Here is a 17,269-nt window from a genome sequence, read left to right on the forward strand (position 1 = left end):
TCCAGTGATAGAACATTACCTGCTGGGCGTCCCTGGCCAGGTCATCTCTCTCTGTCCCAGCCTCTCTCGCAGTTAGCTCGCAGCAATCCCTAATCATGATGGAGTGTGCAATCATGCGAGACTTTATGCTGCTCCCCCCTACCTGCCCCGCCACGGTGTTCCGATATGGGCTCTCCATTCAGGGTCATCCGGGTTGGTTGGTCCATGTGATGGGGACCTCACTGCGGTCCCTCTGTCAGGACTCAAGTACTCACTTCTCCAGCTGCCATAAGTATCCGCAGATGAGGCACCTCACTCAGCCGAACCCTTCTCCAGGTATGACTCTCAGCCAGAGAGCCAGCTTATCAAAGGTCACACCACTTTCCTGGGGACAGGTCACGTCCAACTGTAGCCGTGGCATGGAACTGACCAAAGACAGCCCTGCAGGGGCATCCCACTCACAGAGCTCCCTGTAGGGCTGAGTGAGGCTTCTGTTGAGACCTCATCTGGGGTCAACTCCTCTCTCTTCCCAATCTCACCCCGCCCCCCCCTACACACTTTCCCCCACGCCCAGGTGTTGATTCCAAGAGCACTCTCAATAAACTTCCTCAGGTCTATTTCCCAGGTAACCCAACTTCAGATCCTACGGAAAGATTGAGATGGCCAATCTCGTGGTCACCTGGGTCTCCCCTCTAGTCACCAAACAAACTAGACTCCTCAGGGGCACTACAGATGGGTCTTGGGGAGTGGACACACCATGGTGGGGGAGTGTGGCAATTAACGTGGTGGAATCATTGCGTGTATATTTTTGTGGTGTGGAGACAGGGCACAGTGGAGATATTGCAACCGCTGGAGTTTTGAAATGATCACAAATCGCTAAATTTATGAATCCACTTTCTAAAGTGGCACTGTCTGGCCTTTCAGAGGTTCTGGGTTGTAGCTCATTTTTTCTTGCCCCTGCCACACGATGTGTCCACGGGCACACCTCCTTTGAAGTGGTGACCCTCCCTCAACTTAAAGCCAGCATCAGAGAAGAGCGCAGTCCCAGTGCCATGGTATTAATGACAGCCTCTGTCTTGACACTTTCTCTCCATTCTTTCTTTGACTTCTCCCTGGAGGTCTCGGCTGCTGGACTCTTGCCCTGCCTCCTGCTCAGGCCTTGCATACACTCCCTGATTCTGACGGGTCTCTTTGACTCTCCTCCTTGAGAATGCAGACACGTGCTCCATCCCAGCTGTCTCCTGCCATGCCAAGAGTCTCCCCAGCCCTGCTCAGGCTCTATCCCAGAATTTCTTGAACTTGGGTTTGGCTGGCCTGCGAACTTTGTGCCCAGAGGCCAGGCGCAACCTTCTTGGGAGCGGGAGCCAGAGTCTTGACAGAGCTGGAGACTGTGACTGGGCACATGACCCAGATGGTCCTCACTGTTACAAGCACGGCGAGTTCTGAAAATGTCTCTCCTTTCAGCGTCCCTCATCTGTACTCCCGCCTGGCCTGGTTTGCTTCTGGCCCCTGGAGAAGGGTGGTTTTTGATGAGGCTAAACTCTCTGAGAAGCAGCTGGAAGTGTGGAGGAGAAGTAGAAACAGCCCAAGGAAGACCCTTAACGAGATGGAATGACACCCCGGCTCCAGCAATGGGCTCAAACATAGGAACGGTTGTGAGGATGGTGCAGGACTGAGCAGTGTTTTGTTCTGTCGAACTTGAGACTGAACCAACCAGGAAGGCACCTGTCAGCAACAGGAGGAAGAGGTGAGGGGGGTGGGGGGCCCTGTCCACGGTGCTGAACGGCAGTCCCAGAAATAATTTCCTGCCAGGCGTCTGCTCTAGTTTCAGCACTTAGTCAACTGTGAGGAATCCAGAGGATGTAGAGAATCCAATTCCTTCCATAAAAGGGTCTTTTAATACAAGCTGTAGACAATAAAACACCCATCGTGAGAACAAATAGGGATAATCTTAAACCACCCCAAATAATGCTGGCTCTCTGAAACTGCATGAGGAGGGTGCAGGGAGGGTTCGGGATGTCTATAAAGGAATTCCTGAGGCAAGCCTGGTGGAACTGTCAGGTAAGAGTTTAACTACTAACTGCCAAGTTAGAGGTTCAAATCCACTAGCTGCTCCTTGGGAGAAAGATGAGGCTATTTCCATAAAGGTTTATAGTCTCAGAAACCCTTCTTTGGGTTGCTATGAGTTGGAATCTACTTGATGGCAGTGAGTTTTTGCTTTGAGTGGCAAATGTCATGTTGGGGTCTAGGCACTTCGAAGGATAACCCACTTTGTAATGACATTTTCTTTTATCTAGTCAATGTTTCCTGGAGTATTTAAAACCTAAAGCTCTTTGGTATAAAGCTGGTTGATGCAACTGCAGCAGCACAGCTGTTTAAATTTAGATGCTAATGCTATGTTTGAAATGTAAGCATGCGATTGGCTCTTAGCTGTATCTTAAAAAAGGATTGATGAGTAAATTTTGCCTGGGTGCCCCAGCCCCAGCCCTAGCCCATATGGCATAGTCTCTCAACCTCTGGTGTTCATAGTCACACCCAGCTGACCCTGACGTCAGGAGATCCCAGAGACTGCTCTCCAGGGCAGCCTGAGGGCCAAGAATATGTGCTCAGCAGGGTCTCTAGTAGGAGTGCTATACCTTCCCCCCCGACCCCAGTCCCTTCTCTGTCTTCAGCATTCTGCAGATCTGAGCCAGTAGGGCCAATGCCTATCTCCCCCTTCACCAACCACAGCCTGTGCTCTCCTGCTTTGTACAAGTCTGAACGCTCCTCTTCAGCTAAGAAGCAGCCCCTTCCTTCCCCTCAGGAAGCACAGGAGGAGGCACCTGCATATCCATTTACCCAGACTCTATCTTTGCCGAGGTCCCCTCATTTGCAGAGGAAAGGAACTGCTTCTGCTCTGTCTTTGAAATCGGATACATTAATATTTCATCAGAGCGATTCACTGATCCTTGATTAATTAGCTATCTGGGAGGTAGATGATAGGTCTTTGGACCTCAGTTTCTCCTTGAAAGCAACCGGAGTTGACTGAATGACCACTTTGGGCTCTTGCTGATGCATGGTGACTGTCTTTGAATCAGAACACATTGGTTGGCTCCTTACTGAGTTTGGACCTAAGTGCTCTCCATCCATCCCCACAGGCCCTGAAGTCTGAATTCCCTGAGAGCAAGTATCCAACACATCTCTATTCTACACATTCTCTGTTCTCACTAGAGACAGTTACGCTCAATTCCGTTGAGTTTTCTACCAATAGAGCTGACAAGACAATTGTTGTTGTTAGATGCCATCAAGCCATTTTCAACCCACCATGGCCCTGTGCACAACAGAATGAAACACTTCCCGGTCCTGCGCCAGCCTCATAATTGTTCCTATACTTGAACTCATTGTTGCAAGACAAGCAACAACAATATGAGACAATAGGAGACCCTTGAGAAGCCCTTCACTCATCTCTCCTGCGACCTACACCAGAGCCAGCCTTAGCTAGCAAAGTCTTCCTTTAATTTCCATTAAACGGCAACAGAAAAATCAGAGGGCATGACCATCCACCAAGGCTCAACACCCCAGGAAAAGAAAGATAGAGGGAAGAAGAAATAGATAGTGACTCCTCCAGGCAAGTCTCCACTCTCAAGGATCCAAGCACGGTAATACCACGAGGAGAGAGATGGTGTGGGGATGAGACCTAGTCCCCAATTTAAGTGTGTGATAAAGATTCCTCAAGAAGATTTTTCAGAGAAGGCTTTAGAAGAGGCATTGAATCAGGATTTGGATAGAGATGGGGAGAATAATACGTCACAAGGACAGAGGCAGTCATTGGCAGCTGTGGATGTGTTTGGGGAGCAGGAGAGCTCCTGTGGGTCCTTGTAGGCTAGAAGAAAAGAGGTGACATGGGTTGAGTGACATGCAGGACTGTGGGGGTGGGCAGATGACAAGGGCCTGGCATGCTGGAACCTAGGTTTGCTGCAAGAGGAACAAGAGAGATGTTGATCCTGATGCTGGGTTTCTGTGGATTGGAGTTTTCCCCTGGAACTCTCAGATTTGGGGGGAATTTAGGGTTCTGACATAAACTGGTGTGAATGTCTGAGCAGATGCAGATGTTCCAAAGTCACACTGACACAAACCATCTGTTTCATTCTGGTTTGGTTCCAATTAAGTTTAATGTGGGGAAGAGAAGTGTCATGGATTGAACTATGTCCTCCTAAAATAAAACAAGCATCGACTTAACATGCAATGCTTCTCAGGGGTTTGGTGGCTATGCCTGATGCATGATGTATTGATGTAATCATCCTCCATTATATGACCCCACACGGCCAGCCAATCCCTTATAAGGGGATTGGCGGTGAGGGGGGACGGTGATGAAACACCTTTACTCAGGCCACAAGTCAGATCTGACCTAAGGGCGATTTTTCCATTGCCTCCTATCTTACAAGAGATCAAAGGAGAGAGAAGCAAGCAGAGAGGGAGGGATCTCAGAACCTCCAAGAAAGATGAGCAGGGAGTGGAATGCAGCCATTGGACCCAGGGCAGGGGCCCTGTGCTGAGAACCTCCTAGACCTAGAGGAAGATTGATGTCAGGACACACGGAGATCTCCACTGGAGGTGTCTCACAGATGTGGAAAAGAGCTAAGACCTCCCCCTCAGAGCCAACACAGAGAGAAAGATTACCCCCAGAGGCTGGCACCCTGAATTTGGATTTCGCACCCACTGAACTGTGAAAGGAAAAATTTCTGTTTGTTAAAGCCATCCACTTGTGGGTTTCTGTTATAGCAACACTAGATAACTAAGACAAGTATTAATTCAATGTTTATTAGTAGTTGCTAATTAGCTCCAATTCAAGCCAGGCCTCAGGGACTTCCTGTCAGCCTGTGTAAAATCACTCCTCTGCCAGGAGAAAGGAGAATGGGTCTTTAATGTTTGGTAAATATTAGGTTGGGGAAAAGATAAATTGATTTCCCCCCCTCTCCAGTCCATCAATTTTGTTATTCTCAATTGCTGTCCCAACAGACTCCTCATTCCCCATACGTCCCTGAACATTCTGTCACATCTGGGGTGGCCAAGGACAGGAGAGAAAATACTGGCTGGGGAGCAGATCCAGGGGAGTCTGGAGCCCTTCTTAGAGCTGTGGAGGGAAGTCCAGTCTCATCTGAAGGGGCAGCAGGGCTGCACCAATCACTCAAATTAATCATCGCTCATCTCTTGAGCCCAGCGCCAGTTGCCACCCATCTTCCAAGACGTTATAGTTGCTTAAGCAGAGATGGAAAAACCTTCCATCTCAGGGGCTCCTTGGGAAGATCTCCCTTCCAGCTCTGCCCCCCTCACTCCTTGCTCTGCTCCTTCACCATGCTCTGCCCCTCCAAGGCCCCTCTGCACCAAGGGCCAGTCTTGGGAGCTGCAGGGAAGGCGGGGAAAGCGAGCTGGGCCTGTTGACAGGAGTGAGTCACAGTGAGTGGGAGCAGATGACAAAGAATGTGACTCAGTGAGGAGAATACAATGTGGGTGAGGCAAAGAGTAGACACCTCTTTACCTGTTGAAGAAATGATGGGAAATCAGAGACTTAGAGCCAACCCGCTGCTACCCACTGGTTCTCAGACCTCCCTCGGGGTCACCAGAGCATAGGCTTGGTCAGGGTCATGACCATACTCCCTCTGTATTCTTTGGACCTTTGGAGTATGTTTTGCCCGAGTCCCTTTAGCCCCTCTTAGCCAGTGAAACGAGTGACCGGAAGCTTTTCAATGCTTCTTAAAAATCCCCAAATCCTTCCTGCACCCGTTTTCATTTCTGTGACAGGATTCCCAGTTGGTGCATTTAAAGCTGAGGGCTGATTAACTGCACATTATCTGGCCTCTGGGACCCCTCCATTTAGGACCCGAGAAACTACCACGATGAGTCTCTGGGTGCCCAAGCTGTTGCCAGATCACCTCACTCGCCGTCTGCCAGGAAAGTGGCTCAAATGCCTGATTGCCTCTGCTGCACTCAAGTGGCCCGGCCGGCGCCCTCCCCAGCCCGCGGCTTCTCCGCGTCTCTGTGTCCCCTTTCCCAGGTCTCCAGCGAATCCTGCCGCCAGGGAGCCTGATTTACCGAGTTTTGCTCGAGTTGCGAGATGCTAATGGATCCCTGGGGACGGCGGGCGGGCGGGGCGGAAGCTGGGAGCCGAAGGCGGGCTGCGCTGACTCCCACCCCTGCGAGCGAGTGCTCAGCGCTGCGGCCTGCGGCACCTGCGCCACAGCGGCCGGATCAAGGTCATGGCTACCTTCCCAGGACCTGGACCAGCCGCCTCCGGGCTCTGCCCCACTGCCCTGCAGGCGGCTCCGACGGTCTCCCTGGAGCGTCGGGGAAGGGGGTCCTGGCCTTGGGCCCAAGCCGGCGCTGGTTTCCGAGTTCGAACGTCCAGGCTGCGGCCTAGGGTGCTCCATTCTGCTCAACCTGAACCAGAGGAAGAAGGAAAGTTCGCTCCAAACTCATGCAATGGCGGCAATGCTGGCTCCTATTGACCCTACAGGGCGGGGTTGAACTGCCCCTGTGGTTTTCCCAGGCTGGAAATCTTTATGGGAGCAGAAAGCCTCATTGTTCTCTCCCGGAGTGGCTGATGGGTTCGAACTGCTGACTTTGCAGTTAGCAGTCCATGCCAGCTAGCCTACTAAGTCAACAAGGCTCCCAGAACGAAGACCAGAAATCCTAATTTAGGTTCTGGGACTGAGGGGAGCTCATCAAATATCATCTCATTCATTCCTTACCTCCTGACAGCCTTGTGGTGTCCACACCCCCACCCAGCTGGCTCACAGATCAACACAGAGAGGTAGAGCAGATGGCTCAGAGTCACACAGCACCTGGCCCATTACTCCTCCCTGATCTCAGAGTCAGGGACCTGAGCCAGGGCGAGGAGAGCCAGAAATGGCAACCCCGTTTGTGGCAGTTACATAATTTCCCGTCAACTTGAGCGAAGGGGTGGAGTCTAGCTTGTCAATCAGATTGCAGCTTGATGACCTCATTTGGAGGCGCCGAGGAGATAAATGGCTCACTGGAGGCCAGACCCACTCTCTGCCTTCCCTTTCCTGCTGTTGAGACACTCAGAGCTGCAGAAGACACGTGGAGACCCACACCAGCATTGAGATGCTTCCACCACCACTGGATCCACAAGACCTTCTACCCACTGGCCTGTGATCTTCCTACATTCAACATGACTTCAAGTGCTGTGTGAGTCTAAAGAGGAATTTATGGACTAGTATCGGACACATGGGCTAATATCGGACTTATGGACTTGATCTGGCCTGGCCTGCGATGTTTTCTCAATGTACAATTGCTCTTTTATATAAAGCTCTTTCTTATACACACATGAGTATCTATGAATTTGTTTCTCTAGTCAACCCAGACTAACACATCATTTATAGGTGAACAAAAGAGGGTTCTGTTCCTCCCTCACCTTACCTGGGTAGGTAAAGACCCCCACCTGCCGCAGCCTTGCTGCATTGTCTGTGAGCCCAGCTGGCACGGTGACTGTTCTGGGCGAGAAGGCTGTCTCTTCCTCCCCTTCCAGCCGAAATCCATAATGTATGAACCACAGCTTCAGCCAGACCAGAGAGAGACTTTTTAAAATGCTTCTTAAAAAATCCAATATTAGCAAGTCTTCTAGAAAGTGAAAATATTTGAATTAGGGGAAGTGAATGCTTTATGAGCTGACAGGGGCATAATCTCCCGAGATGGGAGTCTGCACTGGGGCAGGTGCGACTGTCCTGGGCTGAGGGCCCAAACCTGTGGACACTGTAGCTCAAAAGAGACACCTGATGGACCATGGGTGCAGAATAGGGCTCTGAAAAGGGCCCAAAGGAGCTCCCCCTTGAGTCCTGTTAACCACTGGCCATGTGTGTCCAGTTCTCCCCTGGATTTCAACTCTGACCTCTTGGTATCTGCTCCCCACCAATGGTCCTCCCTGCTTTCCTCCCAGGTGACTGGAGGCAGGGCCACCCTCGGTGGTAGACTATATCAGAATAGTCCCTTTCCCCTCTAGGCTGTGGTGTGGAGCATACTTCCCTCCCCCACTGCTTTTGGGCTTGATCATGAGGTTGGCTTTGGCAATGAGATGGATTTGCCCGAGGTTGTATCCAAACAGAAGCCTTACATGCGCTTGCACTGATGTCTTGGTCTCCCAGGCTCCAGCCCTGTGCCTTGGGAAGGATATGCCTGAAGTCATCACTGTTCTTGCAACCTGGTCCCTGGATGAGAGACATGTCAGAGAACGGAGTCCTGGCCATGGCTGGGAGCAGAGCCACCACAGTCAACCTGTAGACACATAAGCTCATTGTTCTAAAATGCTGAAGCTGCTTGTAATACAGCGTGCTCACAGAGAAGTCAACTCGTCCATCCTCCTTCCCCGATTGCCACCCAGCCTTGCTCCCACTGGGGAGGGCAGAGCCAACACCCCTCAGCTTTTGTTCTGTTCTAAAAACTGGCATCAAGCATCAAGCCATGCCACCCCCTCAAGAGTTGGTGATTGTGTTTGGGTAGCTTTGGCTGGGGCTAGTGGCATAGTATGTTACCCACTAGACTGCTAACCATGAGGTCAGCAGTTCAAAACTACCGGCCACTGCTCAGGAGAGAGATGGGGCTTTCTCCTCCTGTAATGAGGAGCCCTGGTGGCACAGTGGTTCTGCTTGGGACCGCTCATCACAAGTTCAGCAGTTTGAAACCACTAACCGCTTGGAGTGAGAAAGCCGAGGGGCTTTTGTGGTAGTCTGGGTTGACTAGAGAAACAAATCCGGAGGCACTCATGTGTGTAAGAGAGAGTTTTATATCAAAGAGTAATTAATTGTACATTAAGAAAATATCCTAGCCCAGTCCAGATCAAGTTCATAAGTCCGATATTAGCCCATATGTCTGATACCAACTTATAAATTCCTCTTTGGACTCACGCAACACATGCAATAATGCAGAATATAGGAAGATCACAGGCCAGTGGTGGGAAATCTTGGGGATCCAGTGGCAGTGGAAGCATTTCAGTGCTGGCAGGGGTCTTCCCGTGGGTCCTCCAGCTCCAAGGTACTAGCTTAGCTCCATGTGTCTTGTCAACAGGAATGTCTCCTGGGGAGTGAGCATGTGTTCTGCCTCCAGTGAGCTATTTATCTCCTTAGTGCCTCCAAATGAGGTCATCAAGCTGCGACCTGATTGACAGGCTAAACTCCACCCCTTCACTCTTAATAGTCTCAAAGTGACAACAGATTATCTAACTACCACAGCTTTTTACTCCCATAAAGAGTTACAGTCTTGGAAACACACAGGGGCAGTTCTACCCTGTCCTATAGGGTTGCTATGAGTCAGTATGGACTCACTAGCAGGGAGCTTGGTCTGATCTGACCTGCACCGGGGCCGGATGCAGGGGAGGAGCGCAGTGATAAAAAGTGACCCCTTTGAAATGGATCGCATGTTAACACGTATCCACTCTGACAATGGTCTACAAACAGTTGAAAGACCATCCCCACGAACGTAGCAGGTGACCTTGCATGTGGCCATGACTTGACAGTCCCGTGAGTTCGTTGCCATCGGAGGCTCCAAGGCACTGGGGGAAGAGTGTGAATGTGGTTGTCAAGACAGACTTGTCAACAAGCCACTTAACCTCTCTTTTTTCTCAGTTTCCTCATCGGTCACACAGTGATGAACGAGCCGAAGCGGCAGGGTTTTCATCAGGACGAATGTGAGGGCGAGGCTGGCACAGCGATGGCCCGGACGGAAGGCGTTTGTTTCATCTGAGCTTGGTTTCTCCTTTTCTCTGCCACTTGCTGAGCCCGGTGACCTCAGGTGGGTATTAGAGTGGACGCTGGCCTCAGTTTATTCATCCAGAGACTGGAGACACGTGTGTGTGTGTGTGTGTGTGTGTGTGTGTGTGTGTGTGAGAGAGAGAGAGGAGAGCGCTCTGAGTGCCCCGGGCACACAGGATACTGGAACAACATCTTCCTCTCCTCTCCACCAGCCTCTCTGATCCTTTTAACGAAGCGCCCCTTCTCCAAGTGGCTTTCCTGAGACCCTTAAACTGCACTCGGGCAAGAGGTCCTTTAGCCGGAAGCTTCTCTCCAGGAACACGGCCATCACGGACAAAAGCCCTGACAGCCGATGTCAGAGGCCTGACTGCACACTCACTTCAGACCCTGCCTCCACGGTTCCACCCCTATCCTGTTCTCCTCTGCCCCACAGTTTGGCACCTTAAGTAGGGAAAGCTTTTACTGCATTGCCACGGGAGCCGGCATAGATTTCTCAGGTGCCTGCCAGTTTCCCACTTGCCTGTGTTATCCCAGGAAAGGGTGGAGCAGCCCACCAACACCTGGAGCTCATCAGGTGGCCAGCCACTCCCTGAAGAGCCCAGATTACCCTTCATAATGAAATTGGAAATAAAATCCCACTGGGAAGGTTCAGGACAAGGCCGGAGGAGAGCTGGGCTGCAGCAGGGATCCCCATCGCTGTCTTAGCACCAAAGTCTAACTTTCACACCCATAATTGGGTCGCTGTGATCTCCTGCATCAGCCTCCTGGGGGCCAGGACCGGTGTGCCCCACCCACGCAGCCCTGCCTGTATCCTCTTGCTCTGAGGACGGTAGTACGTGACGACTATTGTGGCGAGCTAGGATTGGTTCCGCTCCGGTTTGTGTTCGACACAGTGCCTACAGCACACAGGGGTTAAGTGTCCCTAGTTCTGGGTTTGGGTACTGCCTCCGGTGGTGTGGCAGGTGGCGCAACCTCTCAAAGTCTCTGTTTACCCATGAGCCTGATGCGGGTATGACAGTACTGACTGGAGGGCTGGGGTGGGGGCTGAGCTTACGGAGCACCCTGAACAGGGCCTGGCACATTGGAAGAACTCGTATTACGGGTAACAATGAGCTAGCCACTGCTCCCTCCAGGAACCCTATGGGGTAGCTGACCGTATCCCTCTCTTATAGACCAGGAAGCAGAGATTCAAAGAAGTTCAGGAACTTACCCAAGGTCACAGATGCTGGCCCAAGCACCCACCCTGGAGCCCGGTTTGGTAACTGTGACCTTAACCCAAACCCACATCCAGCTCACTGCCTTCAAGTCGATTCCAGCTCATAGTGACCCGAGAGGACGGGGTAGAACTGCCCCTGTGGGTTCTTTATGGGAGCAGAAAGCCTCCTCTTTCTCCTGCAGAACGGTGGTTATTTTTGAACTGCTGGCCTTGGAGCCGGCTGCTCAATTTATAACCACTCTGCCACAGAGTCATAATGTGTCGTGTGAGGCCAGGGTTGGGGCTTCTCAATCCGCCAATAAGCGGTGGTGGTTACTGTTGTTTTAAATTCGTGGTTGTATTTGTTAGAATCAGGACGAAACTGCAAACTTACAAAAAGAGCAGCCATTGGAAAGGGTCCCTTTGGCTCCGACAGGTCGTCCCAGCCCACAGCAGCCACCATTCCGTGCCATTCTTGCCCACGTCCTTCTAGAAACACTCTGTGGATGAGTGCCTGCGTGGGACAACTGTGTCCTCTCTCAGAAAAGAACAAACCCTGCCCAGGCGTTTGCCCCTTGAGTTCATTGCCTCGCGTTATCTTGACGGTCTTGGCAGATCAGGGCCAGCAAGGAGCCACAGTTCGGGACAGCGGCCGGTGTTGGGTTTTTATAGCATTAGCTTAGCCATTGTCACTAGTTGCTTCAAGTTGGCTTCAACTCAAGGCGACCATGTGTGTAAGAGAACAAAACATTGTCCGACCCTGCTCAGTGTCATGTTCCTGCCCTGAACTTGAAGTCACTGCGTGTGCTGGGTGTCTTCCCCCCCAGGACACTCATTTCCTTCATGACAGCAGACACTAGTCTGTTGTGAGCCATAGGGACTTTATCATGCTCCTTTTCTTCCTCGTCTGTCGTCTTCTTGAAGCTCTGCTTCTGTTGAAACCTGTCCACCGCCAGTCCACCTGCTGGCATTTGAAATGTCCATAGAGTCGCTTCTAGCATCTTAACGACGTGCAAGCCACCACAGCACTACGAACGGATAGATGCAGAGAGCCTCCTCTGTCTCCTGCAGGTTGAACCGCCATCCTTGTGGTTAGGTGTCCCGCACTTGCCTGACAGCACCACCAGAACATCCTCTTACTGAAGGGTCTCCGAGGAGACCAGCTAGTATAGCATGGATGAAACATACAACTTTCCTCTAGTTCTTTACTTCCTCCCCCCCCCCACTATCATGATCCCAATTCTACCTGACAAGTCCAGCTAGACCAGAGCATGTACACTGGTACAGATAAGAGCTGGAAACACAGAGAATCCAGGACAGATCAACCCCTCAGGACCAATAACGAGAGTAGTGAGACCAGGAGGGGAAGATCACAAGGATCTACATATAAGCCCCACCCTGGGGGACGGACAACAGAAAAGTGGGTGAAGGGAGACGGTGTAAGACATGAAAAAATTATCAAGGGTTCGTGAAGGAGGGAGGGTGGGAGAGGCGGGGTGGTGGTGGTGGTGGGGGAATGAGAAGCCAATACTGAGGGTTCAGGTAGAAAGAAAATGTTTTGGGAATGATGATGGCAACAAATTTACAAATGTGCTGGACACAATGGATGGATGGATGGATGGATTGTGATAAGCATTGTACCAGCCCCCAATAAAATGATTTTTTAAAAAAGAACTGCCAAAGTCGTTCCAACCTGCAGTGACCCCATGCACAACAGAATGAGAGCCTGCCCAGTTCCGCGCCGTCCTCACAGCTGTTGCTGTTTGAGTCCATTGTCACAGTCACTGTGTCGGTCCATCTCATTGAGGGGCTTCCTCTTTGCTGCTGACGCTCTACTTTATGAAGCATGGTGCCCTGGTCCTTCTTGATGGCATGCCCAAAGTATGTGCCACGAAGCCTTGAACCCTCACTTCTAAGGACCAGCTCAGCTGTACGTCTTCCAGCACGGGTCTGTTGATTCTCCTGACAGTCCAGAGTCCATTCCATACCCTTTACCTACACCGTTCTTTAAAGGCGTCATTTCTTTGGTCTTCCTTATTATTCCTGGTGCAGCTTTCCCATGCATAGGAGGTGACGGAAAATACTATGGCTAGGGTCAGGTGCACCTTAGTGTTCAAAGCCTTTACCATTCATTCATCACTTAGGCTATTTTCCAATCTTGTTTGCTAAGAGATGCTCCCATACAGATGCCTGCAAGGACAGAATTCTTCAGCGCCAGGTTAATTTGTGGGGAACATATCTAGGCACAAAACTGCTAGGTCCAAGGTCACTTGAATGTTTAATTTTGAGAGGGCCAAATTGTCTTCTTTAGAGATTTCACCAAGGTTCACTTTCACCAGCAGTATGCAAAAGTGTGTTATGAATATTTTTTATCTTTACGGATTTGACAGGTAAAAAACAGATATTTCCTTGAAGCTTAATTTGCATTTCTTTTGTGAGTAAAGTTGAGCATCTTTCATTTGCTTAAGAACCACTTGCACTTCCTTCTTTGTGAAGTATGTATTCTTCAGCTTATATCTGTTTATATTCTTTACTTGCTAGCTTTGCATTCGGGTCGTTGGCCTCTTTTTCTTTTCCGAACTAGATTTGGAGCAGTTTTAACCTGTTAAGCAAACCAGCCCTTAGCCGGTCCTCCGGGATATCCACATGTTTGCCCAGGTTATTTTTGCTTATGAGAAAAATGGACTTTTATGTCGTCAAATTTATCAATCTTTTGGAAAAAGGACTTCTAGATTTTTATTCCATATTTCTAAAGCCCTTCTTTTCTCCAAATTATTTTTTGGGAAAAATGTGTCGATGGTTTCCTCTATAAAGAAACTATTGTTGTATTTGAGCTTTATTTTCGTATAAGGTGTGAGACCGGGGTCTAATTCTGCGCTCCAGATGGCAAGGTGATTGTTCTTCGTGCTTTAATAAATAACCCACTGAAACCCAGTTATGTGGAACATAATTTCACCCTACAGAAAATCCCTCTACTTGTTTACTTTCTCGATGTCTTCCTTTCTCATTGATGTGGGTATTTATGATTTTTTAATCACCATGGTTTTATGCTATTTTAAATATCTGGTAGGTCTAATTCCCCTCGCTATCCTTTTTTAGAATGTCACTACAGCACTGCAGAGTCTTGATTTTCCTGTAGAATCTTTAAAGCAAGCGTGGACGAATTGCAAAGACGAAGAACTTTGGAGGCGGGGCGTGGGGGGCCGGGGCTCGGCCAGCCGCTCTGGTCCCGACTTGCCGCTTCCGGCAGGGGGCGCTGCCGCTCTGGTCCGGACTTGCCGCTTCCGGCAGGGGGCGCTGCACAAGGAGGTGGTAGGAGGTGGCTCCGGAGACTCCGAGATTCTCCCTCCAGGTCCCGGGAGACGGGAGAGGGGAGTCGGGGAGGAGGTGGAGGCCAGCGCGGGGCCTGGCCAGGGCCACACGGGCAAGGTCGCGGGAGGCCGGGGAAGGATGGAGACGCAGTGGCCCCAGAATCGGACAGAAACAGAACCCAAGCCCGGAACCGCAGTGGGCCTGGCCAGTCTGCCCAGGGCTCCTGCCTGCAATCGAGGGTCCCTCCCTTCCAGGAAACCATTGCTAAGAGAAGTAAAGCGCTAAGTTCCAGCTGGGTGAAGTTAGAGGGTATCCGTCTCCGGCCTGTGTGGCACAGTCCTGGCATGCCCCCCCCCTCCCCCCGACCAGGACGGCGCTGGGACCTGGTCAGGGAGGGCAGGGGCGCTGTGCAAGCTGAGCTGGCCACACTCCAGGCCTCATCAGGGTCGCAAGATAAGATGACTGAAAAAGAGAATGGGGGCAGGGTCAGCGGGAGCCGCAAGTGGGAGATTCCTGTGTGCCACCAGGCTTCCTTTACTCACACTCCCCCACCCCCCAGGAAGTCCTGCCCAGAAGATGTCCCCAGGAGAGAGCCTCTGCAGACCACTCGCAATGAGCTACAGCAGTGCCCGATTCATAAAAGTAGCAAAATGACAGTGAAGTGGCAAGGAAAATAATGTTATGGTTGGGGGGTCACCACCACACGAGGAACTGTATGAAAGGGTCGTGGCATTAGGAAGGTTGAGAACCACTGCCTGAGAGGCAAGGATGGCAAGACTTCCTCTCACCTATTTTGGACGTGTGGTCGGGAAAGACCAGTCCCGGGTGACGGACATCATGCCTGGGAAAGGAGAGGGGAAGAAGGCGTCAGTGAGACCGAGTGACACTCGGCTGCAGCAACAGAACAACAGAGAGGATGGCACAGCAGTGGGCAGTGTGTCGTTCTGCGGTGCACAGGGTCGCCATGGGTTGGAACTGACTTGATGGCACCTCACAACAACCACCGCCACAAAAACCACCAGCTAGGTTCTTAGATGCCGTGTGCCCAGAGACAGCTTTGTTACTGTGGGAGGAGAGGGGACATAACATTTGCTGAATAACTAGTAACGTCTAGATCTCAGATGCGACGCCAATACCAAAGTTGTTTTCATTTCCTCTAACAGTCTCTTGGCGTGATTATGTTCTTAGCAGCTTCTATTTGTCACTGTCACTTCCTGTTCCTTGGTCTCCCTTCCACTCTCCCTCTCTCTCACCTGGCCCTTCCCCTGTCTTCCACCTCTTTCCTTGCCTGGCACAGACCTTCCCGAAGAAGCAGAGTGGAGTGTCTGGGTTTCATGGGTCAGGCCAAAGACAATGGTGGATGTCCCTGCCTGCTTTTTCTACACTGGCCCCTGACAGCCTCACCTGTACGAAGCCATCCCCTAGTCCAGTCGCCGTTAAGGATGCATTCAGAAGCAGGTAGAATAGAGAACTAGAAAGAAGGACTGGATTGTATGTCCCGGTTCTGCCATCTGCTAGCTGTGGGACCCCAAGCAGGTTTCCTGGCCTTTGGTCGAGTCTCTAGCAAGCAAATGGAACTAAGGCCACGTCGCTGGCATATCTCAAAGAGTTCTTATGGGGCTGAAAGAAGATATCGCTTGGGCATGCAATTTGTATTTTTTCAAGTATTTTTTTTTCTTTAAACAATGTAGACACATTTGATTTTCTGTCCGAATTTCACCATTCCAATATCTGCTCTCCTTACAGGAGGTCTAATCCGGCTGTTTGCTTTACCTGCCGATTTCCACTCAATGAAGTCTCTTTTCTTGAGCGTCCTGTCATTATGGCCTATGAGCTCATGGTCACCGGCGCTTCCTTCATTTGTGGGAATCCTGTGAAACCTGGGTTAAGAGTGTCAACTTCAAAGAGGATTAGCATTAGCGGCCCAAGGTGCTATTATCCTGGTCCCTCTTTAAGTAAATTCCTTGGGGTGGAGTTTAACAAATGTGCATTTAGACCCTAAGCCCCGCAGAGTAGAGGAGGCTTTGATCCCCTGTCTCAGGGAAGATTGCTGTGTTAGGCCGGGTTGACTACAGAAAAGAATCCAGGGACACTCATATATGTATAAGAAAGAGCTTTATATCAAGAAGTAATTATATATCAAGAAGACATCACAGCCCAGTCCAACTCAAGTCCATAAGTCTGATACTAGTCCATAAGTCCAATTCCAGTCCATAAATCCCTCTTCAGACTCATGAAGTCACATGCAACGATGCAGGAAGATCGCAGGCCGGTGGGTGCAAAGTCTTGTGGATCCAATGGCCGTAGACATATCTCCAGGGCTGGAGCAGGCCTCAGCATGGCTCTGCTGCATGAAGGTGAAGGCAGAGAGAGCGGGGAGGTTCCCAGGATCCTCCTTATGAGAAGATCACACCCACAAGGAGGTACCATCAGGCTGTGACCTGATTGACAGGCTAGACTCCACCCCTACATTCCATAGATCAGGCTGACACAAAATTATACAACGACCACCATTGCCTTTCCCCCACTCAGAATCTAGGCTGAAGCATAAGCCTTTCCTTGCAGCCTCTCTTTGCTGAACTAGTCTACTTTGTCGTCCAAATGGAGCTCTTTAAGGATCTAGGCTTTGTGCTGGAATCTCAGGGACAACCTCCCACCTTGCTTAGGAATCCGTGTGGCCTATAACACGCAACACGAGGTGAAGGAGGGAGGTCCATGCTCAGAGGGCAGTGACCCCACAGTGTCATCTTAGCATCCTTGTTTCCTGTTCTCTCTCCATCCGGGAACCTGAGGGTGGCCCTTACTCACTGTGAGCTCAGCGCTTCATTGAGAGGCGCTTGGTCTTTTCTCAAGCATCTCAGGTGCTGGGCAGCGGGAGAGATTTTTCAGGTTCGTCAGCGGCCTCAGAAACCCCACTCTCATTTGCCTCCTTTTTTGGTAACCCCTTCTGTCCCCGTCTTTCCATTTCTCTCTCCTATGCACCTCCCTTATCTGTCTCCCTGGCTCCACTCTCCACACTTAACCAGCCCGCGGCCTGGGA

The 17,269-nt window shown here is 50.8% G+C and overlaps 1 protein-coding gene across 1 annotated transcript in view; it reads left to right on the forward strand.

Moving 5' to 3' along the window:
* Positions 1 to 5,855: 5,855 nt before the first annotated feature.
* Positions 5,856 to 17,269, forward strand: part of CRHR1 (corticotropin releasing hormone receptor 1) — a 112,359-nt gene continuing 100,945 nt past the window's right edge. Inside the window, exons 1-4 of the mRNA XM_045299475.1 lie at positions 5,856 to 5,901; positions 6,014 to 6,212; positions 6,276 to 6,418; positions 14,168 to 14,346. Of these exons, the coding sequence (XP_045155410.1) occupies positions 5,856 to 5,901; positions 6,014 to 6,212; positions 6,276 to 6,418; positions 14,168 to 14,346 (567 nt within the window). The remainder of the gene's footprint in view (positions 5,902 to 6,013; positions 6,213 to 6,275; positions 6,419 to 14,167; positions 14,347 to 17,269) is intronic.

The sequence above is a fragment of the Echinops telfairi genome, unplaced genomic scaffold (assembly GCF_000313985.2).
Source record: "Echinops telfairi isolate 266 unplaced genomic scaffold, ASM31398v2 ScPeMD7_7458;HRSCAF=8496, whole genome shotgun sequence".
Lineage (NCBI taxonomy): Eukaryota > Metazoa > Chordata > Mammalia > Afrosoricida > Tenrecidae > Echinops > Echinops telfairi.